The sequence below is a fragment of the Barbus barbus genome (assembly GCF_936440315.1).
Source record: "Barbus barbus genome assembly, chromosome: 40".
In the NCBI taxonomy this organism is placed as follows: Eukaryota; Metazoa; Chordata; class Actinopteri; order Cypriniformes; family Cyprinidae; genus Barbus; species Barbus barbus.
The window spans coordinates 25,402,121-25,416,422 of record NC_136718.1 but is presented as its reverse complement, the minus strand read 5'-3'; the positions used below and the strand labels follow the sequence as shown (position 1 = coordinate 25,416,422).

The 14,302-nt window shown below is 41.4% G+C and overlaps 1 protein-coding gene across 1 annotated transcript in view; it reads right to left on the bottom strand.

The window, feature by feature from the left end:
* Positions 1-14,302, bottom strand: part of col24a1 (collagen type XXIV alpha 1 chain) — a gene marked incomplete at its 5' end in the record, with an annotated part of 101,198 nt that overhangs the window by 76,519 nt on the left and 10,377 nt on the right. Inside the window, 2 exons of the mRNA XM_079400418.1 lie at positions 2,266-2,319; positions 12,892-14,162. Coding sequence (XP_079256544.1) covers positions 2,266-2,319; positions 12,892-14,162 — 1,325 coding nt within the window. The remainder of the gene's footprint in view (positions 1-2,265; positions 2,320-12,891; positions 14,163-14,302) is intronic.

The following is a 14,302-nucleotide window of genomic DNA, read 5'->3' as shown; positions in this document are numbered from 1 at the left end:
CTAATCTGAAATATTAATAAATACTACTTTTATCAGCTACTTTTTTATATTACAAAAGTAAACCGTGCCGCAAATGATGTGTTGTATTTATTAACTTAGTTCATTTTTTGTTTACTGAATTAAAGCTACATACAATAAAATAAATAAAAATAAAATTTTAGATGAAAAACTTGAAAAAGCTCAAATTAAATATATTAATTAGAACTAAATAGAAATATTACAATGTTATAAGTATTAAACTCAAATTAAAATTAAAACTGAAAATGTAAAAATACAAACAATATTTGTATAAACTACTTTTACAAACGTTGTTTTTACACTGTGCAAGTAAATTTGGTCGCGAATGATGCTGTGTTGTTATTGTTAACTAAAAATAAAACTATTAAAATTAGTTTGTGTTAATTGAAATAAAGCTGTAATAAAATATAAATATTAGATTTTTTTAAAATTGTGCCTTGGAAGCTAACTGAAATAAGCCATAAAGCACATAATTACTAAAAATATGAATGGCTTTATTAATGATAATACTTAACATAACACTGGAATGATGTTATTGATTTTCCATCTGCATCAGAAGAACAATGCAGAAAATCGAGAACTGTTATCACGGAAAAAAAGAAAATTCAGTTTCTGAAAGTCCTGAGTAAATGATGAGCGACTGTAATACAGGATCATCAGTGTTTCTGAACAGATACTGAGTGTCTGGGATGATCGGGAATGATCCTGACAGAATAACCCATCAAGCACAGACTGACAGCCTGTGTGAGCGACTCCAGAAACACACGAGGAAAGAGCCTCACTGTAAATACACAGAGATATCCGAGTGTGTGCTTCCTGCTGACAGAAGTGCTTCTCAATGACTGCATGATACAGCTGAATGTTAATAATAAAATGCATATAAAATAATTAGTCAAGATAATAAATAAACAGGCTCATTATAGTTTGTTGTTGATATGTTTAGTTGTTAAACCCATGCATCCAAACTTCACTCAAAAAAAAAAGCAACAAAAAAACAGACTACTTCAAATATGGCTTGCAACGAACTTGAAGAAGAAGAATTTGGTTTGTGTTTTGCTGCTGACAACATGCAACCATCTAAACGTAGACCTGTAGACATTTAGAAAATGTTCAGCCAATTAAATTCACCAAATGCCATGTTAATTTTGTGATTTTAAATTATGATAATTTGTTCATTGGTCTATGATAAGCACCTGTCATACTGTGCTTGATTGCCAATCATATACTGTTAAATTATATTATGAATTCTATATAAGTATATATATATGCACTTAATGGCATGTTTTTTTGTTTGTTGTTGTCTCATACTTTTAGATACGCTGTTATTTGTAAATGCTACTGCTTATGTTAGCTTTTAATATACGGTTTTATCCTGATTAAAGCTTTAATACATTACAGCAACCGCACGCCATGTATAACGCTTCTCATAGCTATGTGAAAAATATCTGTCTGTGATGGAGCTGACAAACTGATGATCTGAATGAGAGAGAGAGAGAGATGGATAACTTGTGAATCCATTAGAATCGCTAGAAGACAGAATCACAATTCATATATGAATAGATTTTTTTGTGCGCCCCTAGTTTTGACGGCATGGCAACAACTCTTCCTCTTTAAAGCAGCGCAGCATGTCACGGAGATATCGTCTTTTAAAATAATGCCAGTTTAATGCCTACAAAAACGGCTCGTAAGGACTACGAGTTACTTCCTGGGTTTGTGACATCACAAATCCAGATAAACCCCACCCCCGGGAATGCAATGACGGGGGCAGGGTTTATCTGGATTTGTGATGCCACAAACCCAGAAAGTAACTTGTTGTAGTCCTTACGAGCCATTTTTGTAGGCATTAAACTGCCATTATTTTAAAAGATCTATCTATCTATCTATCTATCTATCTATCTATCCATCCATCCATCCATCCATCCATCCATCCATCCATCCATCCATCCATCCATCCATCCATCCATCCATCCATCCATCCATCCATCCATCCATCCATCCATCCACCCATCCATCCATCGTTCTATCTACCTATCAAGAAGCACTGCTGTATATGTCTGTGATTCTTTCTCTTTCTCAGTGACAATTTTGGACACAAACAGCTATGGAAAGTCTCGTGCTTCTAATGGTTTCATAATGAAAAACAAAGTGAGCCAGACAGACGGATGCTGCATGAATCCCAACACAAGGAAACAGGATTCACTCCGTGACAAACAACCATCGTTGATGCATGAGAGCGGAGCGTCTTACCCGCTGTCCTCTCTTTCCAGGGGGTCCTGAGAGACCTGGGGGGCCGACGGGACCCTGCAGAGACACACAGATGAGCAGAAAATGAGAACGAGAGGTGAACAACCTCTGCCTGACTGCTGCTTTCTCATCATGGGCACAGAGTAATGAACACCAATGAGCCAATTCCTGCAGGATTACTGAGACACCAGCAGCTTTAGCAGCTAGAGATCTGAGCTGCGAGTGTGACCGGATATATGGTGTGAAAACATGGAGAAATATTAAATACAGAGCCAGACATATCCAAAATGAGAAGAGACATTAATCAAGAGCTTTTTTTTTACTTTCCATCAAGTTCCAAATAAAAATAATATGAAAATAAAATTCAACAAATAAATGAATAAAACAAAAGCATGTATTTAAGTCCAAATTTCCAAATCAAAAGAAAAAGAAAATGTATTCATATTTTAATTATTATTATTTTATTATTTACGTTTTATTATAATTCTGCATGACTGCTTTTTCAATCCATTGATTTCCAAATAAAAAGAGAGAAGAAATTAAATATGATTTAAACTATACCTATTATGTGTGTGTTTTCTTTAAATTCATCAATTTCCAAATAAGACAGAAAAAAAGAAAGTATGATGCAAATGATTTTTATATGATATATTTTTATACACATAAATTACATCAGTTATATATGCATATATATATATTAAATGACAAAACATTTGTATCTGTGTGTGTCTCTGTTTCCACGATTGCAAGTCAATAGCTAGCAATCTATCTAGTCAATATTATTTTTTGTATAGCACTTTTTTTATCTATCTATCTATCTATCTATCTATCTATCTATCTATCTATCTATCTATCTATCTATCTATCTATCTATCTATCTATCTATCTATCTATCTATCTATCTAGCAAATAAATAAATACTATACAAACATTAGCAAAGACTTGTCTTAAGTGAGTCTAAAATATCTGACATAAACTCAGGCGGTTAGAAAATATTTGATGTTTAATAAACCTCTATGTACAGCAGTACTTAGGATCAATGTGCTACCCGGCATGAAATAGAAACCAAGAGACTGAGCAAATGTCTTGTCAGACAGAGCTAACAGAATGAAAACATCCTTCCAAATGTGGCTCTTGTAAGCGCAACTATTTAGGAGCAATTGCACATCTCTAAAATCCCTGCATTAAAATCTTCCATTAACCTGCACGGATGCTCATTAGCCTTTGAGGAATGACACACAGCTGAAGCATCGCAAACTAAACAACCCTGATTCGTTTATAACAAGCGTTTTAAAAGCCTCATAAAAGGACATTAAAGACTTACACTGACCTGCTGTTCTTTAATCATCGCCGTGGATCACCAGTGAATCATTTGAGCTGGATGCTGGTGAAGCTTAAACCTTGTCAAACAGCTTCATAAAAACATGGTTTCTCTGGTTCACTAGCAGGCAAACCATAACTAACCAGCATGAGCAAACAGGCTGTTTAATAGCCTTCTTATGGAACAAAAAGAATCTATGTTCAATGTCAACTAACACCTGTTTTTTTTCCAGATGAAACCAACAAAACAGTTTATTCACTCCGTGTGTCCACAGGTGGAACCGCTACAATCGTGTGTTTGATGTTTGACAACACTTGGAGACCATAAAAGTTTAAAGTTTAGTGCTTGCAAAAGCATACAGCTGACAACTATCTAGACCAGATCAGCTCTTTTGCCAAGATGGCCAGGGATTCATTTGTAGCCAAGGTAAGGAAATAGTTAAGTGTGACAGCTGCTACAAACATGCAATACAATGTGTGTCGACCAAAAATGTTGGTCTTTTACAATAAATCATTGCTGAGACCAACATTTTTTAAATATAGCTGCTTAACAGAAAATAGTGCCTTAGTAGAGTTGGACACTATAGCTTAAAAATAATTAAATAAATGCATGGTAAATAAGAGTAAATAATTAACAATAAATTTATATTAATCATTTAATAATTTTTCAATGTTAAAATTAAATGAAAGCATTAGGGATGCACGATATGAAAATTTTTAACCGATACCGATAACTGATAATTAAGTCCTTCTCATGGCCGATGCCGATAAGTTCATATTTTTATATTATAATTTTCATATAATCTGCAGTTTGTGCACCCAGGAGAATACAAAATCTAAGATTCACTGATTCAACTGATATTTTAGTGGCTCTGGCCTAACTATAGCAAACATCAGTCCTGACTCTTCAAATGTTTTTTATTTTTTGTGTAAGGCACCATAATAACAGAAATGGTTTAACAGAATTATCTGCAATTAACAACACATTAACAACAAATTTATATTCAAATATTTCATGCATAAATAAATGCATCAATTCAATGTTTTTAGTGCATGAGGATGAGAAAGTTATATAGTCTTTAAGCAGTGTTGGGAGTAAGGCGTTACAAAAGTAATGCATTACAGTAACGTATTACTTTTTGCTGTAACCCAGTAGTGTAAGGCATTACTAATCAATTTTCAGTAATATTTTACTCGGTACATGTTCAGTAACGCTTGCATTACAACACACTTTTAGCCCCCAATTATTATTATTATTTTTTTTTATTTAATTTAAAGTCGGGCTCCTACTTTTTTATGTCCCTAGGGCCGGGCTTCGGGCCAATATTAACGTCATAGTTCAGACGCGGGCCGGGCCTCGGGCCTGTTTTAGGCTTCTCCTTATCTTTATATTTTAGACATCCATCAATTAATGATGAAAAAAAATTGCTGTGTATTATTTATCATGGCAGATATATTTATCGTGTCTGTGAGGCATGTATTCGCTGACTTTAGGTTCATTTTTGTGAAGCGCTCCTGTTCAAGATAAAAGCATGTTTTGTTGACATTGTGAGTGCACACAAATAAAAGTAGACCCTTTACAGTTACGAATGATGTATTACTCTTACCTTTATGAGCAAAAATTATGGCGTAAGTTGTTTCCATTGAAAAAAAATTGCAATTGATTGCGCTGATGCCTCCATGTCCTGCGCTTTAGCTTCCACTCTCCGCACAAACTACTGGATGCAGCTCACATTTATCTAGGTTTAAGGTTTAAACATTGTTATATGCTTGAACTGTTTTGGTATATCTATAGATTTTATTTTAGGCAAGTCATGATGATTTGAGAAGGCTAAATTGATCAAGCATAAGCTATGATCAGCCTGCCGGTCTGCCGCTGGCCGCTTGGTCGTTACTTTAAGAAAGAAAAAAACGTATTTAATAAACAAAAAATGCTCCAAATGTTTTTTTCTAAATGATCTTAATAAAAAGCCGGGACGAAATATAAACACTTTGCCATTAGGGCAGGGCTCTAGTACATTTTGTCATTTTAGAATGTTAAGTTCTACTTCTGTAGATATTTTGGTGAAAGTAACTCAAAAGTAATACAGGAGTCATGAAACGCATTACAATTCTGAGACAGTAATATTGTAAGGTAAGGAATTACTTTTAAATAACAGTAACAAGTAATCTGTAACGGTCAGTGGTTGTAGTCACAGAGGCACAAGACGAAGGTATAAACAAAAAAGGAATCTTTAATAAACAGCTTCAACACACTTAAGACACTATCTTTACTCAAGATCGGACAAACACAGAGGGAGAACTGAGGACTTATAAAGGGAGAGGAACAAATGAGGAAACAAGATGATTAATCAAACACAGGTGAAGAATATAACTAATTAACAAAACTAGGTCATGAACTAAAACAGGAAAAACCAAATAAGGGCAGAAAGGAAACTAAACAGAAACAGATATGTTACAGTATCTCCCCCTCCCGGAAGGTGCGTCCCGCACCGTAACAGTAACATCGGGGAGGGGGGGGCGGGCGTCCTGGAGGCTGGAGCAGGACCAGGATATGACAGGGAAGCCTCCAGGACGGATCAGGAGCCTTAGGAGGCCATGGCAGGACTGGAGATTCGGGAGACCATGGCGGATCCGGGGCCTTGGGAGGCCATGGCAGGACTGGAGATTCGGGAGGCCATGGCGGATCAGGAGCCTCGGGCGACCATGGCGGATCGGGGTCCTCGGGCGGCCTTGGCGGATCGGGGTCCTCGGGCGGCCTTGGCGGATCGGGGTCCTCGGGCGGCCTTGGCGGATCGGGGTCCTCGGGCGGCCTTGGCGGATCGGGGTCCTCGGGCGGCCTTGGCGGATCGGGGTCCTCGGGCGGCCTTGGCGGATCTGGATCCTCGGGCGGCCTTGGCGGATCGGGGTCCTCGGGCGGCCTTGGCGGATCGGGAGCCTCGGGCGGCCTTGGCGGATCGGGGTCCTCGGGCGGCCTTGGCGGATCGGGGTCCTCGGGCGGCCTTGGCGGATCGGGGTCCTCGGGCGGCCTTGGCGGATCGGGGTCCTCGGGCGGCCTTGGCGGATCGGGGTCCTCGGGCGGCCTTGGCGGATCGGGGTCCTCGGGCGGCCTTGGCGGATCGGGGTGCTCCGTGGCCTTGGCCCTTGGCCTGGCCACACAGACTGAGACTATATGGCCCCCCCCCAAAATTTCTTTGGGAAAGTTCCCCTCTGGGGGCCACATTGGAGGAGCGGACTCCTGGGGGCGCTCTGGAGGAGCGGACGCTTGGGGGCGCTCTGGAGGAGCGGGCGCTTGGGGGCGCTCTGGAGGAGCGGGCGCTTGGGGGCGCTCTGGAGGAGCGGGCGCTTGGGGGCGCTCTTGCAGCGCGGACACTTGAGGGCGCACGGGAGGCGCGAAGCTGGATAGAACCAGCGGAGACGAAGGAGGGCTGGATGGGACCAGCGGAGACGCAGGAGGGCGCTCTTGCGGCGCAGACATTTGAGGGCGCTCTTGCAGCGCGGACACTTGAGGGTGCACGGGAGGCACGAAGCTGGATAGTACCAGCGGAGACGAAGGAGGGCTGGACGGGACCAGCGGAGAAGCAGGAGGGCGCTCTTGCAGCGCGGACACTTGAGGGCGCACGGGAGGCGCGAAGCTGGATAGAACCAGCGGAGACGAAGGAGGGCTGGATGGGACCAGCGGAGACGCAGGAGGGCGCTCTTGCAGCGCAGACATTTGAGGGCGCTCTTGCAGCGCGGATACTTGAGGGCGCTCTTGCAGCGCGGATTCAAAGGGGCGCTCTTGTAGCGCGGACGTCAGAGGGCGCTCTTGCAGCGCGGACGTCAGAGGGCGCTCTTGCAGCGCGGACGTCAGAGGGCGCTCTTGCAGCGCGGACATTAGAGGGCGCACGGGAGGTGCGGGGCTGGACGGGACCAGCGGGAAATCAGGTGGGCTGGACGGGACCAGCGGGAACTCAGGTGGGCTGGACGGGACCAGCGGGAACTCAGGTGGGCTGGACGGGACCAGCGGGAACTCAGGTGGGCTGGACGGGACCAGCGGGAACTCAGGTGGGCTGGACGGGACCAGCGGGAACTCAGGTGGGCTGGACGGGACCAGCGGGAACTCAGGTGGGCTGGACGGGACCATCTTCGCCGCGGACGGCGTAACGTTCATCGCCATTTGCGGCGGTATCCTCTTCGCCGCGGGCGGAACATTCATCGCCGTCGAAGGCGGTGGCTGCACTGTATAAACCTCCTCCACGATGTAAGAGGACCCCGCGAGGGATAGCACCAACTCCAGGTATTGCTTCAGGGAGCCCGGGGTAGAGGCAGGTGGTGCCTGGAGGAACAGGTTGTCATCAAGGCCGCTCCAGACGACAACCTTCAGCGTGCCATCGTTCCATGGCACGCGGTGGGCGAGCTGGAGGAAATCCTCCAAATACTCTTCTATGGAGCGGCCCTCTTGTGCGATCTGGAGGAGTCTTTCTTCGGGAGGTAGGTAGGCGCAGTCCATATTCTGTGTAGGTCCGATCTTCTGTAACGGTCAGTGGTTGTAGTCACAGAGGCACAAGACGAAGGTATAAACAAAAAAGGAATCTTTAATAAACAGCTTCAACACACTTAAGACACTATCTTTACTCAAGATCGGACAAACACAGAGGGAGAACTGAGGACTTATAAAGGGAGAGGAACAAATGAGGAAACAAGATGATTAATCAAACACAGGTGAAGAATATAACTAATTAACAAAACTAGGTCATGAACTAAAACAGGAAAAACCAAATAAGGGCAGAAAGGAAACTAAACAGAAACAGATATGTTACATAATCTGTAATGTATTACATTTTGGAAGTAACTTGCACAACACTGTCTTTAAGTCACGTGTTTTCAAATACATTATAAAAAAATGCATTGACATTTGTCAGCCTCGAAAAAAATGAAAAACAAAAGTGCATGCTCAACAAAAATAAAGTGCATCCTCATACCAAGGTTGTTAAGTGGCAACACCGGTTATCACTCGCCCACCGCAGCACCGTCCCTCACTGTCATTTAGATTTTTTTAATAGTAATAAAAATCATTTCGTTCAGTTAGAGAACAGACACTACAATTAAAACTGAACGCGGCTGCTCAATTCAGCACACCAAACGAACGACAGATTTCATTTATCACTTGAGGAGAGCGAGTCAAAGCTGACTGACAAGAGTGAGGTGAAAAAGACAAGACGATGGCAGAATAGTTTCAAAACGAAATGTAAATGCGCCTGTTTTAAAAATATTTTTGGATTTTGAAAAGCCTGTTGACCTGCCATTTATCTAAGGTGATATTGGAAGGTCTATTTATTTATTTATTTATTTTTTAAACATTCGTTTCTTATTTAACCTATTTGGTTCCACAGTATTTGCTGATTTTTATTTTATTTAAACTGTGATATTTTTCCCATTATTTTACATCAAGGTGTATGCAGTCCGTGCCTCAAAACTTTCCATCTCACTAATAAACGTTCTATGTTTTATAATTATTTGTTCCTCAGTCTTTACTGATTTTCAGTTTTGTATAGGCCTACCATGCATATTTAAAATTTGTAAGTTATCTGTTATTTTATATTAGGCATATGGCATGGTGCATTTTTATTTGTTTTGTTAATAAAAGTTAGCTATATGTTCTATGCTGTATTTTGAATTGAATTCAAGCAATTGATGCCGAATTGCCGTTAATTTAAAAGTGAAAATAAAATACGCACGGTGCTTTTACAAGCTATTTAAGCAAAGGAAAGTGAGAAAACTCAAGCGAACTAAAAACAAACAACTGCTTGACGCCGAATTGACACTAATTTGAAAGTGAAAATAAAATACGCACGGTGCTTTTACAAGCTATTTAAGCAAAGGAAAGTGAGAAAACTCAAGCGAACTAAAAACAAACAACTGCTTGACGCCGAATTGACACTAATTTGAAAGTGAAAATAAAACGCGCACAGAGCTTACAAGCTATTTAAAACCGAAGGAAAGCGAGGAAAAGAGAGAAGACTCAAACGACGTCCACCCCCATCCACCGTAAGGTGTTGACACACGTCGATTAACCAATGGGAAAATTTCCTCACTGTCACAACCCTACTTGATGCCTTTTTTCCTCCTTTCGGAATCCTTGCTGAACACGCGTTGGAAATAGCAATGGCATTGTCCTCCTCTGCCACCGAGAAAAACTTCCAGACCGGCGAAGACATGTTCACAAATGATGACGTAATGAGCACAACACATGCTGAGAGTCACTGCAGTTTAAAGCTGCAATCACTTGCACTCGGAAAGAAGATGAATCTCAGATAAATCAGACTGATTGATTGATTTACCAGCAAGCATACTTTATCGGATCTAGTTATCGGATTTAATTTATTTATCGGATTACGTCATTTTCTCTCATATCGGTCAATAATTTATCTGTCCGATAAATATCGTGCATCCCTAGAAAGCATATTATAATTATTATGCAAGAATAAAAATTAATTGCAAACATATATGCATAAACACATGCATCAGCCAATAAATAAATAAATGCATGCATGCATAAATGCATAAATGTGTAAATAAATAAATGCATAAATAAATAAATTCATAAACCAATGAATGAATGAATGAATCAATCAATCAATCAATCAATGAATCAATCAGTCAATCAATCAATGAATCAATCAGTCAATCAATCAATCAATCAAACAATCTTTTGAACAAAAAAATGAATCTTGTAATGTGACTGAAATAACTGTTTAAATAGTTAAATATAATTAAGACATGTTTCCCACACTGTTGCTCACTAAATAAACACAAGGATGAAAGATATTAAATCATTTTAATTTACAAAATACATAGTACAAAACATATGTAGATAAATATGCATGTTTTGTACATGTACATGCTACTGTACATGCAAACAATATTTATCTACATATGCTGTGTTTATGTGTGTGTGTTTGTATATATATATATATATATATGTACACAAACCACACTAGACGTGTGTGTATAGGTCTAAGATGAGAGTGGCAGCAAAGAAAATTCCCAGACATGGCTTTGTGTTATGACAACCATTATTCAAGATCCATATAAACAAAGCCTCACAGGTTTTGAAAGCACTAGTCGTCCTCCTAATGTGTCTCTTATGTTTTGGCTGCTTATTGACAGAAGTGTGTGTAGGAACATCTGGAACGGAGGTTAGTTGCGCTCAGCCTATCAGAGAAGACGAAATGTTTCAGGGCCATGCAGCTGCACTCAGGGCCGACAGAGATCTGTGGAAACTCTGAGACAGCAAACCGCCTGAACACCACAGGTGAATCTACATGTTCAGTAATCAAGCCCCTGTTGAAAGAGATGCATTGGTCTACCATTTGCTCTCACAAACAGTTACTCTAAAACCATCAAGACAGACCAGGTAAACTCCCTAAACTGGTTTAAGCTGTACAGCAAGAGTGCTCTGGATAAATGACAGAATAAATTATTAAAATGTCATTAGATATTTTAAGAAACTGACTTCTGGGCTCTGGAAACAAAAATCATAAAGCTATCCATCTCATTCATTGATTTGTACCTTCAAGGAATAATTAGAGTTACAACAGGAGAGGAAAGCGCAATGAAACGCTGACTTTGGATAGTCCCAGCTGGTGAATTTACCTCCCCCAGTTCTTCCAAGACAGGAATGCACCATATCCCTCGTCCAAGTGAGAGCACTTAGGGTGACGTCCAACAAAAATATCCACAAAGTCATGTCTCATATCCACATACCCTCACACAAACCACTTATGCAAACGCCTTAGTGTTCCACACATAAACGTGCAGGCAACTGTTTAAACATGAATAAAACATTACTTTAGAGGAGCTTTGGGGCATCATCTTAATCTTTTCCAAAAAGATCATCCGGTTTCTGCCGTTCGTTTGTTGGCGTGATTGAATATATTCTGGGATTTTGGAACTGAGGTTCATAATGGCCTACTAACCTACACTTGATATACAACTGCGCTCCACCCTGCAGTTCTGCTGTTGAGAGTTTATTTCATGTACTTTGCTATATTTAGCATGTGTAAATCAAGACATGAGTAATCCAAGCCAATGCTAAAACAATGAAGAAGGCAAGGAGTAAGAAGTCATGCAGTATTAGTATAGCAAAACCATAACCGAGAGCCAAGCCAGTGCTATTTCATGATGGGCCTATTTACCATCATTCCCTCTGGCAGCACACATATTATAACATGTATACATCAAACTTTATTTGAACACCAAATCGGATCATTTTGTACTGTAATACCATAAACGTAAACTGAGATCTAAGCCAGTGCTAATAATTTTTGACCCATAGAGTCTGGCATTATCAAGTTGCCCAAAGTCCCCTTGGGAAATTATTTGGGTCAGAATAAAAATGGACAATCTGGGAAATATCTTACTTCTTTATTTTTCACTACCCAACACAGGAATATTTATGCTAATGCCAAAATAGCCTCATGTCTTTGATGGGTGAAGAAAAAGACAGTAATGAAAATCTAAGATGCACAGTTGAATCTATGTACTACAATTGAATCTAAGTTAATCTTTATACTTCATCATTTGTGTGCTACTCCAAAGAATGACGGGTAATGTAGGTTCACCTAATAGGCCTGGCATCTCATAAGTGGGCTAAATAGATAGTATCTAGCACTGTTCATCAACAGACAAACTAAACTGTACCATAAACATTCACCATTACAGCTTATATTGATGACTAGCAATGATACGCCTCCGGCTCGGAAAGAAACCCTAGAGTTTCCCCACAACTAATTACAACATTGTGGTGGCATTCGAGTGCACTCATCTCATAAACATGATCATCCTGACATGACTTTGAAAGCAGAATTAGACTAGACTGAGTGTTTTGACATCACCTGCTTATCTTGTTGCTATGTGAGGCAAACTCCATTAAAAATGGAAGCGTAAATTAGCAGATCAGTCAAATTACAGCACGAGCAACTGGCGGTCACTTGAAACATGCTATTATAACCACCTGTAAGTCTGGGAGGACAAACTATCACCTTGCTTCTAAATCAGTACCTGTCACTGACAAATTATTTACTTCTTCTCTTGCCCAGTAGACGCCCGATCAAATATGATTCACAGAAACACATCCAAGTGCACACTCTCTCTCAAAGAGCTTTTCATTCTGCCCAAGAAAAAGCTATAAATTACCCTGAACGCTAATGCATTGTAATTTGGATACATTCTCAAGTAAAGCTTTGCTCTGGCTTGCAGCGACTTGATTCTGAAGATTATGGAAGTCATTCAAAAACACAAGAAAGATAATCAGAGAGTACTTACTGGAGGACCCGGTTCTCCTTTAGGACCAACAAATCCATCGTAGTCGAAGAAATATTCGTCTTCTTCAAAACCATAGTCGTATCCGTAACCCTCTGAGTATCCTGCGTCGTGCACCCCTTCCTGAACCTGTTCCTCAGATTGGTCCACCAGGTTGTAGCTGCTCTCTTCACGGTACAGAATGGTGCTGTTCACTTTAGGATTGGCCTGCAGAAGCTCTTTGTTGGATTGGTGGGATCTACCGTCATTCCTCAAGGCCTCTTTCAAACGGCTCTGCTTGACGATGGTGATCAAGTCTGGGGTGGCCCTGGGAGTTGCTCTGGGCTTCTTGAGAAGCGGCTGATTCTCAGTGTTATTTTCACCGTCAAGTGTATTCTCTGTTGTGGGGTTGCTTGTGGAAGTCTCTGGAGTGAGGTTCAGGGATTGCACCTTGCTGAAAGTTCTTGAAGATGGGTTCATGTGCCTAGGTGTGCTGGACCGAAACATTGGAGAGCTTGTGGTTGAAAACTGGTCAAAAAGTGCTGTGGGAACAGAGCTGGTGGAGTGATCAGCAAGAGTTGAGCTAAATGTGTGTGATTCCGAAGAGCTGTGGTGGAACTTTGGGGAAGGAGAAACTGATGGGAATGGGGACTCTGAGCTCCCTGACAGAGATCGGAAGGTGTCGGACAGTCTGCACTGTTTTTTAACATAGTCACAGTAGTGCGCCGCAGCTTGGGCAGAGGGGTAAATATCCAGCTGGCATAATGCTCCTTCAAACTGCACCGCCCTGGAGTCCATCCTTCCTACAGAGAGGCGGCCTTCAGAGCTCAACGTCTGTGGACGGGTCAGTGTTTCCTCGCCGTACTGCACAGCCCCACAGCGTGCATGGAAAGATACGGAGCGTGGCCGGACCCCGACAGAGAAGGAGTGCCAATGTCCATCTTGCACATCGTACTTGAAGTAGATCGATGCTTTCTCACCTGTGTAAACCACTACCCTTCCGGGCAGGAGCTGCAAGCCAAACTGTAGTCTGTCCCTGCCGTCACGCACACTAAAAATAAAGGCATTGTTCGCTCGCCAGGAGCTTAAGCTCACTATGATAGAAAACTCCTCCTCCACGCCTGCGGGGAGCAGGTCCACCGATGGGGCCTCAATGAGGGCATCCCATCCGAGGATAACCCCAACACCAGAGGGCAGGATAGACAGAGATGAAGCAAGGGAGGTGAGGTAAGGTGTCCCGGAAGAGTGTATGTCTCTGCGACCAGAAAGGCCCAGCTGATGAATAAGGTCTACACCTTAAGAGAAAGAAAAAGACAATTGTAAGCAACAAGGAAGCTAAGCGGGGTTTGGCTAGGTAAACACCACAAGAAAGACAATCTATGCTAGTTTGTTGTGTGGTTGGTTCTGCTGGGGTGTTCAAAGTGGTTTTTAACGT